General features: G+C 43.1%; 1 protein-coding gene across 4 annotated transcripts in view; it reads left to right on the top strand.

The window, feature by feature from the left end:
• TECPR1 (tectonin beta-propeller repeat containing 1) overlaps positions 1-15,126 on the top strand; it is a 53,529-nt gene that overhangs the window by 37,050 nt on the left and 1,353 nt on the right. For 3 of the 4 annotated variants that reach the window (XM_085891329.1, XM_085891327.1, XM_085891328.1), the window contains 14 exons: positions 121-691; positions 2,187-2,329; positions 3,576-3,734; positions 3,900-4,049; positions 4,208-4,365; positions 5,408-5,535; positions 6,612-6,714; positions 6,889-6,985; positions 7,822-7,901; positions 9,222-9,278; positions 9,394-9,583; positions 10,426-10,561; positions 10,717-10,809; positions 14,808-14,914. In XM_085891329.1, the coding sequence (XP_085747455.1) occupies positions 121-691; positions 2,187-2,329; positions 3,576-3,734; positions 3,900-4,049; positions 4,208-4,365; positions 5,408-5,535; positions 6,612-6,714; positions 6,889-6,985; positions 7,822-7,901; positions 9,222-9,278; positions 9,394-9,583; positions 10,426-10,561; positions 10,717-10,809; positions 14,808-14,914 (2,172 nt within the window). The remainder of the gene's footprint in view (positions 1-120; positions 692-2,186; positions 2,330-3,575; positions 3,735-3,899; positions 4,050-4,207; positions 4,366-5,407; positions 5,536-6,611; positions 6,715-6,888; positions 6,986-7,821; positions 7,902-9,221; positions 9,279-9,393; positions 9,584-10,425; positions 10,562-10,716; positions 10,810-14,807; positions 14,915-15,126) is intronic. The other variant, XM_085891330.1, reaches the window with a different exon arrangement.

Raw genomic sequence — 15,126 nt, 5'->3', positions numbered from 1 at the left:
TAACACACCATGACCGTATCCACATGAGTTTGTTGAATGAAAGCATTTATTGATTCATCTTTTCTGATTTACTTATAATTTGCCCAATTTTTTTATTTTTAACTTCTGTTTTGCCTTCAGGTGTGGGCCATTGAGAGACGACGGCGGAGTCTGTACATACGGGAGGGTATAGATTCTTCTGAACTAGGTGGTCGAAGCTGGAAACTAGTGGCTCTGACACCAGATAGGAAGGTAGATGGTCAGAAAATGGTGGGAGCACAGGAACAAGACGGAGGAACAGAAAATGTAGAAGAACAGCTAACTTGCATGAGAGTAAATGACAAACCGAGAGATGGAGAGTCCGGTGGACATGATTCAGAGAGTGAAGATAGTGAAAAATTAATGATGGCAAAAGCAGAAGGGTGGAATAAAATGGATAAGGAATTGGAGAGCAAAGATGGATTTGGAGCAAGTGACATAATGAGAGAAGCATGTAAGAAAGTTGGGATCTGGGATGCAGAGGCTTACAATTGGGAAGCAACGGCTCAAAAAGAGAGGCCGTTGGATGAAACGAGCAGTTTGTGTAGCTCTGTCGGAGAGGAAGGAGCCGATAGCTTTGAATGCGACGCTCCGATTTGGACCTGGGTGAGCGCAGGAGCTTGCCTTGTGGACTGGGCCAACCTCCCAAGCTGGCTTGCTTCAAGTCGTGACGGTAAGGGCTTATTCGAGAACAGTCTAATTGGAAGAATCTGCCAATTCTTGACACCAAGCTTTGGAGATTAACAAAAAGAGATATTTGAGAATTGGAGGAAAGAAATAAAAATTTTGTTAAAACACATTGCTGTCTGACATCACGTGACTGCTGAGAGTCAGAGGTTGTTATGTAACATTAACCTGAAAGGTGTTTGTTCTAACACTCGATTGCCTGCAATATCATTTTTACTTTCCAACCACACAAATATTGACTGGTACTAAATGGGAAGCACTAAAAGTGCATTCTAAACATTTTGATTTTGCAGAAATAAAACGGGTGTTTGTTCATTCCATCACTTTGTTGATGATGGAGAGGAGGCTGACTGGTTTCAGTGGGTCAGTTTTGCAATCATTTTTGTGTAATGATGTCAGACACCTTACACAGAGGTAGCTTTTGAGAAGGATGTGAAGAACAGGAGCAGGCAGTTAAGGTGCACACTATTTGTGGATATCAGTTGCAGAAGTGATGTCGAGTTTGCCAAGAAACTTACTCACCTTTCTTTTTGAGAAGCTCATTTGCTTTAAGTAGCAGCCTTCAAGTGGAGATGGTCGGGGGCGGGGTGAGGGCAGGAGATCGGACAAATGAAGTAGAAAATTCAAAGCTGAACTTTTTCAGCAAATGGGCCATTCAGGCACTCTGCTTTCCTCCTTAAAAATAAGGGATGCAGGAGTGTCCAACAATAAATGTATGGACTATACACCTGGACATGCTTTCACGAGTTGTCGCCAGGATTTTGAGTTTTGAGAAACGACTGAAGGATGTGGTTTTCGACTAGCCCGGAGTTTGGCTCTCGCTCTTCTAAGGATGAATAAATAACAAGTTTGGGCCTTGAAAGGCAACTACAATGTGACAGGATAGTATGTCTTTGTAGCAAAGCAAGATGCTTCTGGCTATTACATCATCGCATGCTTCCGTGTACCAGCGACATTGCATCACATACAGGAGAGTTGGAAATGTGAGGCAATTAACTTTTGGAGGAGAAAAGGCAGGTGCTTGTGAAAATATTACCAACATGGTCAACATCTACAGCTGATGTGATACATAGCTAACTAAGTCTTTAAACAATCTTGCAAATTACATAGATGGCCTGTCTGTCTTGTTGAACTTGCAAATGTGGCGATGCCTTGGCATTTTTACAAAATAATATACTGCATCCTCTAAAAATACAACTATTTTGGTGAACACTTTACTCTTTTACTTCCCATCATCCTTGGATTGAATACATGAACTCGGCTGCTCAACAATGATAAGTAAACCTTTTTCAGAGCAATTATTTTTTGAAACTTGTTTGAATACTTGCGATTAGAATTTGGTAATGACAGATCTTATGGTAAAACATTTAACACAAACAAGAAATACTTTATAAAATCAGAAACGACAGAATGGAAAGCTGGTATACATGGGTGTTGGTGGTTGTTATTTATAGGGAGATTTATATTGTTGTGCTTTGCAGGTGTGAACATGAAGATGGCTCGAGAAACGGCACGCCAAACAGCCAGCGAGTCCCCCTGGCATCGTAACATTGCCAGGCAACTGGTGGAATTGGCACAGAAAGAGAGGCAGGGATTTGAACATTACCCACAGGCTACAGACCAGGTAGCCACACAATGCAGGTCAGGTCGCCACACGATGCAGTTCAGGTACCTGTACCCACATGCTACAGAGGTGGTACCTATTGGAACATTCTTGTAAATTCAAACGAACAAACTTTAATTTTTTTATATAATTACTTTAGAGGAGTATTTACATGACTTGTATTCACAGTTCTCACAAATAAGGGGAGGGTTACAGTCACAGATCTAGGGGAGGGGGATGTGTCCAAGGGGTCTGGACCCCATGCCCCTCACCTCCACCCTTCAGGACAAAATGTAACAAAGAAAGAAGGAAGGAAGAATAATAATAACTGGCAATTGTGCTGCTGTTGCTGCAAAGCTAAAGTATTCTATCATTGTACCTTAGGACTATTTCATGCCATTGAAGTCTGATTATCACTAATGGAGGTTTACCTGTTACCTGACAGTCTCATTTACATTCCTGCTCTCCTTTGCTTTGAGATATTTAAAAACACGGTCTCCATATCATATCTTGTGAAATTTGAATCATTGACTGAACATGCTGCTTGTGTTGCTGAGGCTCCTGCAGTGGTTCTGGAATTCCAGTTAATTCCCTCTTTGGTTACCAGAAAAACAGGTGTTCTCCAATAATATTTGCAATAAATTATCCAATTTCAATTCTTTGGTTTAGTTTCAGATTAAATGATCGTATTTAAGGTCGTCATCGATGGCAGAAACAGTCGATTCAATTGAACCGGTTTCCATAGCTTAATTTGATAGCTTTGATTCACCAACTGGTTTAACTTGACTGGTTTAATTAAACAGTTGATATAATTTGGCTGGTTTGATTTACTGTTTTAATTTGACTCGTTTAATTAATCAGCTGATTTAATTTGACTGACTTTATTGAACAGCTGGTTTAATTTGATTTGTTTGATTAGTCAAACCAAGCTGTTACCAATGGGCTTACCCTCATCAGGGTCAACCGGATAATCAGCTTTCTCATGATGGACAATCATAATTTGTTAATGATCTATAGTTATACCCCTTGAGTGCTCGTTGATTATGGATTTTATTGAAAAAAAAATTGTGCGAGTTCAGTGGTGAGGCAAATTGATTATGAGTTGAGCGGGTCATAATGTGGTGGTACCTTCGTGCTTTGTGCTTGGCTTTCCACTGACATGTTACAAACCTCTTGAATCATGATGGAGGTCACCTTGATAATCTCGAACATCAGTTACACATTAATGAAAAACAAAAGGCTTGTGGTTGATGTGCTTTCACTGCAGCAGGAAATGTGGGTACGGAAAGGTTTTCTGCAATGGTGGCGAGATTGGGCACCCCACAAGTGGATGCCTGTCGAGGTCGAGTTAGAGCAGGTTCTGGGTCATGAAGGCAGGAAGGAAGCACTTCTTCTCATATACTACCGAATGGGTAGCACACCCAAGGTGTGATACACCAGGCACTTGTACTCGTTGAATGAATGTACATGAGTATCTCCCTCTCAATGTTGCACACCAGTGTGTTCTCTATTGCCAGTTGCATGACCTCGATCTTCCTTCAAGGAGAAAGGGGTTTGTTTTTAATTACAACACATGTTCTGCTTTCCATAGTACCTGCACGTGTTTGTGAGTGACGTCACTATCTTCGTGCCTATCTTGAGTCCAACTCGGCACACATTTGCCGTGTACACCCCGGAGAGCACACGAGCCCGATGGCCTGTACGCCTCGCCACTCGCACGGAAGAGGAGCTTCGTGACTGGGTAGGAGACCTTTCCCTGAGACACGATTAATAAGCGTTGCTTTCACTTTGTAGCCAAGATTTATTGTCGAATATTTGATATTTTGTTTATGCAAAAGTAAAACTTTTATTAGCCCTCCCCTAATTTCATATCCTGATCCCCACCTCAACTCCAATCAGTTGGCGGTGCTCACACTGGCGGTTTGTCAAACTCGCGGCCTTTCAAAACAACCCTCGGCCTCAGCATTCTGGTCGGTGACGTGCTGTGGAGATGTGTTTGTGTGTGATCCACCTTCTCATCAAGAAGAACTTCAAAAACCTCCACCTGCAGATGAACTGTAAGTTTGTGCTGAGGTTAATTTGAGGAGCACTCTTTCAGTTTGAGCAGAAGAATATCTCTCACTGGAAATTAAAATAGTTGTATCTTTATGGTCACAAACAAATGTCTTTTATGGTTGAGTCACAACTATAAAAGCTCAAAAATTCCTTAAAATGTACATCAAGGTGGTGGTGATGTGTGTGTGTGTGTGTGTGTGTGTGTGTGTGTGTGTGTGTGTGTGTGTGTGTGTGTGTGTGTGTGTGTGTGTGTGTGTGTGTGTGTGTGTGTGTGTGTGTGTGTGTGTGTGTGTGTGTACGAGTGGGGAAGGATTGATGTGAGGCCTGCCACATGTTGGGGAAATTCATCCTTGCGAATCCCAAGTGATGATTCAAGAATGATGAACATGTCCTTGTGATGTTCATCGGCAACACGAGCTCAAGCAGTTTGTTGTTGAATTTCAAATGCATTGGAATCTTTTCCTGCTTTGTTTCTAAATCACGCTGTTTAAAAATGTTGTGGTCGAGAAGCACACAACTCCAAAATAAACGGTAAAAAATCGCATGAACTCGAAGGGGTGTCATGTGCTGAAATCACTTGTGGATAACCTGCGAAAAACGGATATGAGGTCATCAGCTTTGGGTGAATCCCCATCGATTTGCCCGAGTTGTATTCCACGTCACGACACTCGGTACTAATTACTGGCCGTTATTCCGATGATGGAGTTTATTTGTGAGTCCCATGTAATGTTTACTCCAGTGTGAGGTGAATCTGAAGTCACTTGGGCAAACCCTGGTGGCAATGAGATGAATGTACCACGCAAATCCCTGGGGAGTCACTTGAGCATACAGCCAGCTTGAGGGTCAGTGAGCAAAAATGGTGGTTCTATTTTTGGAAAGGTTAAGAGCAGTTGAGAATTATTAATTTCAGGTTGATAAATAGATGAAGAGGACCAAGCAAAAGGTAGATATCATTGGTGAAGACGTGACTTTGCATGCCATCTGTAAATTCAAAATAAAAAATGGTTCGGTCACTTACCTGTAACTTTTTTTTGCTAACACTAGATTCTGGAGACAAGTGGGTGGCCACCTCAGGCTGGTAGAAACTGGAGCAGGAGGTGTTGTCTGGGGCCTCGGTTATGACAACACGCCCTGGGTTTACACTGGTGGATACGGAGGAGGTTTCCTGCAAGGTTCTGAGAGCACATTGTACAAACCTGTTCTACTGGGTGTTTTATGCAAATTTATGGATATGCTGGGGGTTGAGAAAAGCACTCAATTCTGTTTACAGTTTGAAGGACCTTGAGAATAGTTCAAAGGTATGAAAACCCATCTGGATTGTGTGATATTGCTTGCAGCTTACTGCAGTTAAAGTACTAGGCCCCTATGTGCCTTGAATTAGGCACTCTGCATTTCTTGTTTGGCATTGTACCCGTTGCACGACACCATATTCTGCTGCTTATCCCAGCCACGAAGCGAAGAGTAGGGTGAAGCAATTGGTTTACTTTGGCTGTCTGTCTCTCCACAGACATCAACAACTTAATTTCTATTTAATTTTATATTTTGAACACTGTATACATGAATCGGAACATGGGCCTGCAGTTTAGCAGTACGTTGGCTCTGAATTTGGCAAATTGTAGCATCTCGTCCCGTGCACACATACGCAGAGAGGAGTAAGGTAATTTATTTACTCGAACTGCCTGTCTGACGAAATTGAAAGTCATTCCAAACAGGAAAGTTACTGTTTTTAGGGACTTCATAAAGGACACAAACAACAGACACGAATAATTAATTGAACGTGTTGAACAAGGTGGTGTAAAAGATGCTGCATCAACGGCAGTAAACTTCTGAATAAAGTTAGTTGTTTTTTTTCTACAACAAGTAAAACCTTTATTTTATTTAAATTGAATTGTATACTTGAACACTGTAGAACACAAAACACCTTCTTTCCACTTCTAAAAACATCCATGTTTAGCAGCACTTGGCCAAAATATTACACCATGAAATTTTATACCATCTTGACCAATCAAATATTTCCGCTCGCGCTCTCAGCTTCAGACAAGATTTTCCTAATTTCGTTTGGGTGTGTCTATCAACCCGTATCCCCACACTGTCTCTGTCCTGCATTTATACACCTCATAAAAACACTTTCGCTTTTCATTGCCTCACCCTATCTCTCCTCATGTGGTATACCTTACCTTTATTTTGTTTTTCACACGTTCCTCATGCCAATCCCTTTTCTCTTTCCATTAATGTTGGGCCCTGGTAGGTCTATTTGGATCTCTGGATGACATGGGGACTCAGACTGACCACATGCAGGTGGACCTGTACGAAAACCAGCGCTGGAATCCAATCACTGGCTATACAGCACGGTGTGTACCTGGGTGTGTCAGGCTCATTGGGGCTTTAACCTGGCCATCTCTATGCTTTTTCTAACCCCCACTCCCTCCTCTCTCCATCCCATGCCACGAAATGTTGCTTTTCCTTTTGAAGTCAATTTGCTGATATACTATGCAAAGTCACTCTCCCTGTGTTGTGTCATGCAGAGGCCTCCTGACTGATCGATATATGTGGAGTGACAAGTCAGGCCTGAACGAGCGAAATAAGGACAGTGTTCGGCCACCTTCTCCTCTCTGGTGCTGGGTTAGTTAGGCCAATGCAAAAAAGAGGCTTTCTGAATGGATCGATCTCTCCAAAAAGTTAAAAACAACCCCAAGATAACAGTATGCAAGTGGGCATTTTTTTTTTGTATACATCGTCGAGGCTCATGGAAGTGCTAGTGCTCATAAACTGAACAGATCAGGATGCAACAAGACAAAAGGAACAGCAAAGAAAAATGGAAAACGCGAACAGCAGAGTTAAAGGCCAAGATGGAGGGAGACTTGGACAAACAATAGGTGCAGGAAGGAATGGGAGGGGGGGGGGGCAGGAGAAAATGCATGGGATGGACAAGATGGATACAGAAGGAAACTCTCTGGAGGGAATACTGGAAATTTGGAAGGAAGAGGGATTGGGGTGGGGGTTAACGAGGGTAGAAAAGATCATCGTTTTGAATCGGGGCCGATCTGAGATGGTGGTGAACAGCTATCTTGAAGACCTGGAGGGAAGAATGAGGTTTTTAAACTTCATTGTTTGTAAAACATGTTTCTTCCTCAATGGTTTCACCAGCAAGACAAATAGAGAAAAGTTTTTAAATGCAAGGCTCTTGGTGAAACCTCTAATTGGTTTGACTACATATCACACGAAGGGTACTTTTTGCATAACCCAACAACATCGGACTGCATTAGAGCAATCGATGGAAAGAGAATTGGGCATGTACATTATCACGGTTTGATTATTTCAATTAGAAATGAGGTCTTCAACAAGTCATCTCATTCTCCTGCTCCTCCTTCATGGGAGTGAGAAAATGTTGCACTTTTTCTTAACTGCCAGGACACCTTCACGATGGTTGTTTTTATTATTGTATTTTACCTTGCCAGGACTCTAATTGGAGTGTGGACTTTGCGGTTCCTGGTGGCACGGATAAAGAGGGATGGCAGTACGCATCGGATTTCCCAGCGTACGGTAACGAGCAAGCTTCTTGCATCATGCTCTTTGATCTTTGTTTCTCTGCTAATTATCTGTCTCTACTTTTCTCTTTGTAAGTGTTAGTTTACCTCTTACACTGTAATAGTTGCTTCCAGGCAGGGAACATGGCCTTGACAGTAGCACATGGGCTGTAGTGTATCAAGCAGGGGATGGGGTAGGAGTGGAAGAGGAGAGAAGGGGGTGTAGCCTGGGGTGCAGAATGGAGGAATATTAAGATCTCAATAACTATATTAGTGATCAATTAATCATATTTGATTATCTAATTTGTAGGTTAAATTTGTACAGGCCTCAGTAAGTATTAATCACTAGTTAGTCAGTTATTGATGGTTCATAACTTGCCACCTTGGGAGTTGGAACTAAAAGGACAATCCAGGAATCCTTTAACTTTGGGGGAAAGTTTCAAAAGGACAATCTGGAAATCCTTTAACTTTGGGGAAAAGTTTAAAAAGGACAATGCGGGAATCATTTAGCTTGGGGGGAATGTTCTAAAAGGACAATGCGGGAATCATTTAGCTTTGGGGGCAAATTTTAAAAGGACAATCCGGGAATCATTTTCCTTTGGGGGGGGGATTTTTTATGAGAACAATCCGAGAATCGTTTACCTTTGGGGGAAAGTTTTTATCCCAAGCTTGCAGAACTTCACCAGCTGTGTAAGGTCCGAGGCCTTGAAAGTGCAGTTTATTTTGCCAGCATAAAGCATGTTATTTAACGTTGTAAAGCAGAAAATAAAACATTCAAATAAACTTCACAGATCTCGATTATATCATGGAATATGATCGTTGCTACAAGCAGATTACAATGATGTGTCAAACACATGGTTCGTGCACCATCGAGACTGTGTGAATATCCTGACCAATGTTATGTGTATTTAAATAATTGATTGAGTATCAACTATGATTAAAGTTAAAGGGAAATTTAATTTGGAAAATTTGCATTTGATACTGTCTGATACTGTGATAATTCGGGTTTGAGACTGGTTTTTTCTGGAACATGTGAGGCCACAACGAGGTCGTATTTAATCCGTTTTGATATTGCATTTGATGCCTCGAATTGATATCCTTTTCATGAAGGGTAATGGAGAACCTTATATCTCTGGTGAGTTATGTTAAAGTGGGTGGGAAACTTCTCATGGAGACTTACACATTCTATTAACCTAATCATAATGATCACAGAGATTACACATACACATGATAACAATGGTGTTTATGAAGATTATAATCACCTTGTAATCACTATCGATATCCACTGTTAAATGTAAATACCTTCTTAAGGAACTCAGTTTCTGTTTCAGGAGTTACCACGGCAGTAAAACCATCAAGGATTTTGTTCGACGGCGCCGTTGGGAGAGGTGAGATTCCAGAATGTTGTGTGATGGGAAGATTTTTGACGTTTGTCCTGCATTTGGCTTAGCACTACTAGTTGATTCTTTCTTGCTAGTTTCTGCTTTTGAAAACCTTCTTCAGGTATTGTAAGCTGGTGACGAGTGGCCCCTGGCGAGAAGTACATCGGTCCCCTCTCTTGGATATCTCCATAATGCCTGATCCAAGCCACGAGTCTCAGCACAGATCTGATTCGGACACCATTGCTTTGTGGGCCATCAGCGTGAATGGCGACGTTCTTTACCGCCAGGGAGTGACGCGAGGGAACACAATCGTACGTTTTGAGAGTCGCTACCTTCTTCCGGCCAAGGAATGTGTTGGCATTGTTAAACCAAATCAGTCACTGTCCAAAAGTGATGATTTATTAACTGTATGAACAAACCTTTTTACATCCTTAAGGAAACATTCTGTTTATCAGGTCCAATCCATATCTTTCAGGCCTCGTAACATGACGAGGTCACTGATTGTTCTTTCAAGCTCGTGGCGGTGTCGGTTGTCATTTTCCCCAATGACAGAAGCAGGATCTGAAAACATTTATGCAAATAATTTCTTCATCCCAAAATGTGAAGAAAATCATCTTGTATAATATAGACTGCATTCCTTAGAGAAACAATGTAGCCATCCTGTTTTGTTTATTTAATTTTTTTTACCACTCGTACTCCATCCGGTCAATCCCACAAATTGCTCAGAATTAAAGGATGTGGTTTTATTGGTTAGATTAATTAGGAATCCAACCAGGGACAGTAGCTTCACCCTTTCACTCCCATTCATATCGAGTTTAATGGAATGTAACAAAAGCTTTGTATGCTCCACTCGTCCATTTCTTGATTTCACCCTTGATGTGAGTGAAAGTCAAATTTCAAAAACTGAGAATTGCTACAATGTGACTGTTGTTGATTTTTTTTTAAATTACTACTTTACATGGAATACAATGCTCTCTTAGGTGGTACGTTTGATGGCATTTTATACTAATGTATGTGCTTCTGGATAGTGCAAGTACAAAGCCACATCTCATCTGTGATTGGAATAAACCCATACATTTGGTGTGTTTTCATGAAAAAGTCCGATTAAAACTTCAAAAAAATACTCATCATAGGTGCATGACGTGTCATGCAGGGCGAATCATGGCATCACGTGCCCACCGACCAGCCATTCATCTCGATATCTGTGGGACGGAAAGGTCAGGTGTGGGCAGTATCGAGCAATGGTGCAGCATTTCTGCGTCAAGGTCTGTCTGCCAACTGTTTCACAGGTATGAGGAGAGATTTAGTAAGGGGATGGGGAGAGGGCCAAGGGGGTTAGGAAAGGAGTTACTGTTAGAGAGAGAGAGAGAGATAGAGTTATTGGTCAGTCTTCTTCTGGTTGAGTGTTGAGATGGTTCTGTGGCTTCTTGTCCTGCTTCTACAGGGACTCATTGGGAATTGGTTTGTGCACCTGCCAGGCAGCAGTTCTGCCAGGTGTCTGTTGGTGACTGCACCGTTTGCTGCGTAGACAAGCAGGGTACTTATGCTCTCACTACTTTCTATCAACCAGAGTGTAATGTAATCAACAATATCAGTAATTGAGTGGAAGGAGAAAGATCAGAAGTGATGGCTTGTTAATTTTTATTTCAATATGTAGAGGTCATCCCGTAGATTGTTATATTTATTTGAACTAATTGTGCTGATGAAGGCCGAGTGTTGAACTGCATCGGCAGACAGGTAGAGGAGGAGGAGATTGGGACCATACTCTGTGCAGAGCGTTGGTGCTGCTTAAGCAGTCTCCTTGACTATTAGGCACAATCCTGGACGGGTCGCCACTCCGACACAGTATATCAGCATTACCGGCACTCATTTTGCCGACCTCGGTAGGATGACAGGCCGAGTTAACCCCACCTGGTATTAATTCAACAGCTGAGCGGGATTTGAACTCAGGACCCTAGAATCCAAAGTCCACCATTAAGCCAACACCAGGCAGAGACAGATAGATCATTAAATGTAGACAGGTAGACAGGCAATTAATTGAAATGATCAAAACATTTATCAACATGTGCTAACACCTGAAGCATCAGCTCCTTGCTTCCCACTTGGATCAACGTCCTGTTGATTTCATCCATGTTACCTGTCTGCCAAAACAGATCAACACTAGCATTCACCAGTAAGACTAATATAATGCTGTGGCCCAGCGTCACGGGAGAACCACGAGGAAGGGACTTTCTCGGGTTTCATTCCGGATTCACTGGGAATCGCAGGCTGTCGCACACGAATAACGTCATGACGCGGCGGGTCGCTAATCAACCGCGAACGTCAATAACTTGACCACGTGACTTAGGGTCCTCCGTCTAACAAATCGTTTACCTAAGGGTCATGTGACCTCCTTACGGGGGAATGCGCCCTCGGTACGTACTTGTGTTAACCAGATTTCCTACCGGATCAGGTGCAGCCGAGCGGAACTGCCAAGTACATACCGCCTATGAAGCAAATCTTTTGGGAATAACGTACCAGCTAAGCTAGGGTACGGGCCATGCTGGACCAATGAAAAAACACAAAAACGAGCTGGGAACATTTCTAAACAACACATTTATTTACAACCAGAATGCAAGGAAAGTTATGTGGCACAGTAAATGGGGTTTATTAGAATGTGCAGGAGGGAAACAAGGGATTTGTCGGATGCGGCAAAAATTAAACAATCTAACAAAAGCAGAGCAGAGTTATCCCGTTAGATCTTATACAGTCTTAACTTACGTTATGACAGACACCATCACACACACACAAAAACCCAATGAAAATTAGATAGCCCAGAAAGAAAGAAGCAGGCGAGGGTAAACGACCTCTCAATACCTGGCGCAGCCGGCAGACCACCACAACCCAGAACGCTTCGGGAGAGGGAGGTGGGAGGAATACTGGGTGTGTCTAGATTGTGGGAGTGTGAGGTGTGAGCGTAGTATAACGTGGGGGGGGGGGAGTGGTGGTGTGCGAGAGCAAGATGTGAAATGCGAGTCAGTTTGGTTCACTCCTTCAGGTTCTGCCCTTCAAAGAACAGTCAGGCTTCGCCCGTGTTAATGCTCTTTTGTGCGGAGAGAGAGAGAGAGAGAGAGAGAGAGAGAGAGAGAGAGAGAGAGAGAGAGAGAGAGAAAGAGAGAGAGAGAGAGAGAGAGAGAGAGAGAGAGAGAGAGAGAGAGAGAGAGAGAGAGAAAGACAAAGAGAAAGAGAAAGAGAAAGACAAAGAGAAAGAGAAAGAGAAAGAGAAAGAGAAAGAGAAAGAGAAAGAGAAAGAGAAAGAGAAAGAGTCCCTACTCTATCCATGTGAGAATCTGGATGTGTAAATGTCTTAACTAAAGACGATTGCTCGAGATGGAGTGGCCCTGCCTTGTGACAGCAGTGTGTGACCCATGCTTGGTCACTGGGATTCACGGCGCCTCTCATTCTGCGCCTATGTTCACCAACTCACCGAATGCCTCCTCGCCATTCTCGTCTGGTTCCATGTTCCCCTCCGCAGTACCACTGACAGCCCAGAGCATGAAAGGATGAACAGCAGCAGCGACCAATGAGCTGACCGGACAAGTAGGGCGAAAAGGATGAACTGGCTGGCTGACTGATCCACGAGTAGACTGACTGACTGACTGGGCAAACTGATGAAAAGACCCTGATCAGCTCCGCTTTGCCCTTTTTACGGGCCTGGACGAAGGGAGGGGCCGAGAATCAGATTAAATTGAGCTGTAGACAAAATCACGCTCCTCTATGGGGCCAAAGCGGCCGTAGCTAGGTCTCTGAGATGAAAAATGGGTCAGTTGCTCGCCAACCTTGTCGTGGGTCGGAGATCCGAGCTTAAAGTGGGGCCACGGTCTTTGGATGCATTCTCCGGCCCCGAACGTGCACTGATCTTCATTCCAACATGGAATTATAGAGAAATCCCTGCGCTATCCGTCGGTCCCTTGATGAGCTGCAGCGCACGTTCGTGCATCGCGTTATGCCTTGAAATAGCTCGATCCACGTCTCCTCCGGGTCCCTTGATGCTTATGTGTGGATTTGGCGACCATGGGGTAGTTGCGGTAGTTATAGAGTAGGGCGCTCTCGTGACATTCTTCGTGAGAGATGGTGGCAATGAGGCATTTGTAGCGAATGATGATTGCCATGTGGCATCCATGGTGAGGGGTGAGTGCCACGTGGCGGTCTTAGTGAAATTGGTGAATAAAAGACGCGTGTAAGCATGAGTTGTGTGCATATTTTTGCCAGTTGTATGAAGCGGTTGTGGTGAATGTGGTAAGGCTTAGTGAGCAGAATAAAGTCTGAGGTGAGGTGGCGGTTGGGAATTGGCGCACACATTTGAAGGGAAAATGGGCGTGCAAACTCCAAAGGAACGATGTACCTTGCATTGTCGGCAGGAAGTGTTTGCAGCACGAACATGCTGGAGACACTCGGAGCGTGTTGCTCATTCTTACTTGGCGTGCGTGCTTGCTTGCATGTTTTGTGTTGCAAAAAGGAAACCATCAAAGGTTAAAGAGATATAAAAGACCTAAGTACAAGAGTCCCACACAATGCATCTTTCCCCTCTTACCCACGAGACATGTGGAAGGGACTAAGACATACACTCTTGAAATAACTGCCTGGGGATCACTGCATGTTGTGTGCAATTGCCTTGAAAGAATGCAGATTTACAGAACAGCAACAATATCAATCAGATGCACCTCCTGCCTGTTATGGTAAGCATTGCCACAAATTATGTCTCACACAGTAAAACCGCATAATCCGCAAGGAACAACCGTCTGTCTGCCACTCAGATGATTGTTCCCACTAATGCAAACCATTCAATCAGAAGGTATGTGATGTGATCAATGGATAAATCGATACATGTGGAGTGTGACGATCACTCCCCCGATTGCCATTGGACATCGTCCTACACCAAAGCGTCGCCTCCAATTTGGAGGCTTTGGCCCGGCGACTCTGTCATACAGTCAAAGACGGCATGATCAGCATGAGTTAAACATCAAACGGAGCCACCTATCCGGATTTCACACTTGTTTGCCCTCGTCAGAACGGCATACCGATAAATATCTAACGAATGATGACCACATTTGTCATTTAGACATCAGACGTACCTCCTGAACAAATGATAGAGCATGAACAACCAATGTTGGGAAAGCAATGGCAAACCACTTAGAATAACCCATGCCAAGAAACTCCTTCAATAGCAGCAATGCTCTGTAAAGAGTATGGTGCATCTCATCATATATTTATATAACTTACTGTTTCACGTTTTTGTGTACTAATCTCGGCCTCGTGGAAGAGTGAGGTGTAGTCTTCATTAACCCTTCAGAGCAGTCCTCAAGAGTACATCTTTATGCTTGAACAGTATACCAATCATCCCGAGCCCCTGTTCATTTCAAATGCTGGTAGAGCTGGTAGTGAAAAAGTAAACCTTGTAAATATGCAACTTTGAGATGGAACAAAACAATCTAAATACTGACTCCAGATGCAGTTGTGTATACTTAATTGTTTTCTCTTATTCCTGGTTTTAAGGAAACCTGTGGCTGAGAGAAGGCTTGGAAAAAGGTGGTACCTCGGGCACTGGATGGAAACTAATCTCTGACAACATTCGCAAAGTCTCCGTGGGTCCTGTCGATCAGGTACCCTCTTGTGGATCTTCATGTCTTTATGATATTGTCAATGCTATATCTTAAGGCAAAAAGGGGGTAAATGTTGCCCTGTTTAGCATTCTCATCTGAACTTATGGCTCATGATATGGTCATGATATGGGAAACTCGAGTTCAAATCCCATATGCTTTTCAGTCTATGAATGTCCTTGTCCTGCATGTGATTTCCATACAAGCTCCACAAT

The sequence above is a fragment of the Eptatretus burgeri genome, chromosome 8 (genome assembly GCF_056783735.1).
Source record: "Eptatretus burgeri isolate ZD-2024b chromosome 8, Ebu_testis_v1, whole genome shotgun sequence".
In the NCBI taxonomy this organism is placed as follows: Eukaryota; Metazoa; Chordata; class Myxini; order Myxiniformes; family Myxinidae; genus Eptatretus; species Eptatretus burgeri.
This window is presented reverse-complemented; position numbering and strand designations above follow the sequence as displayed.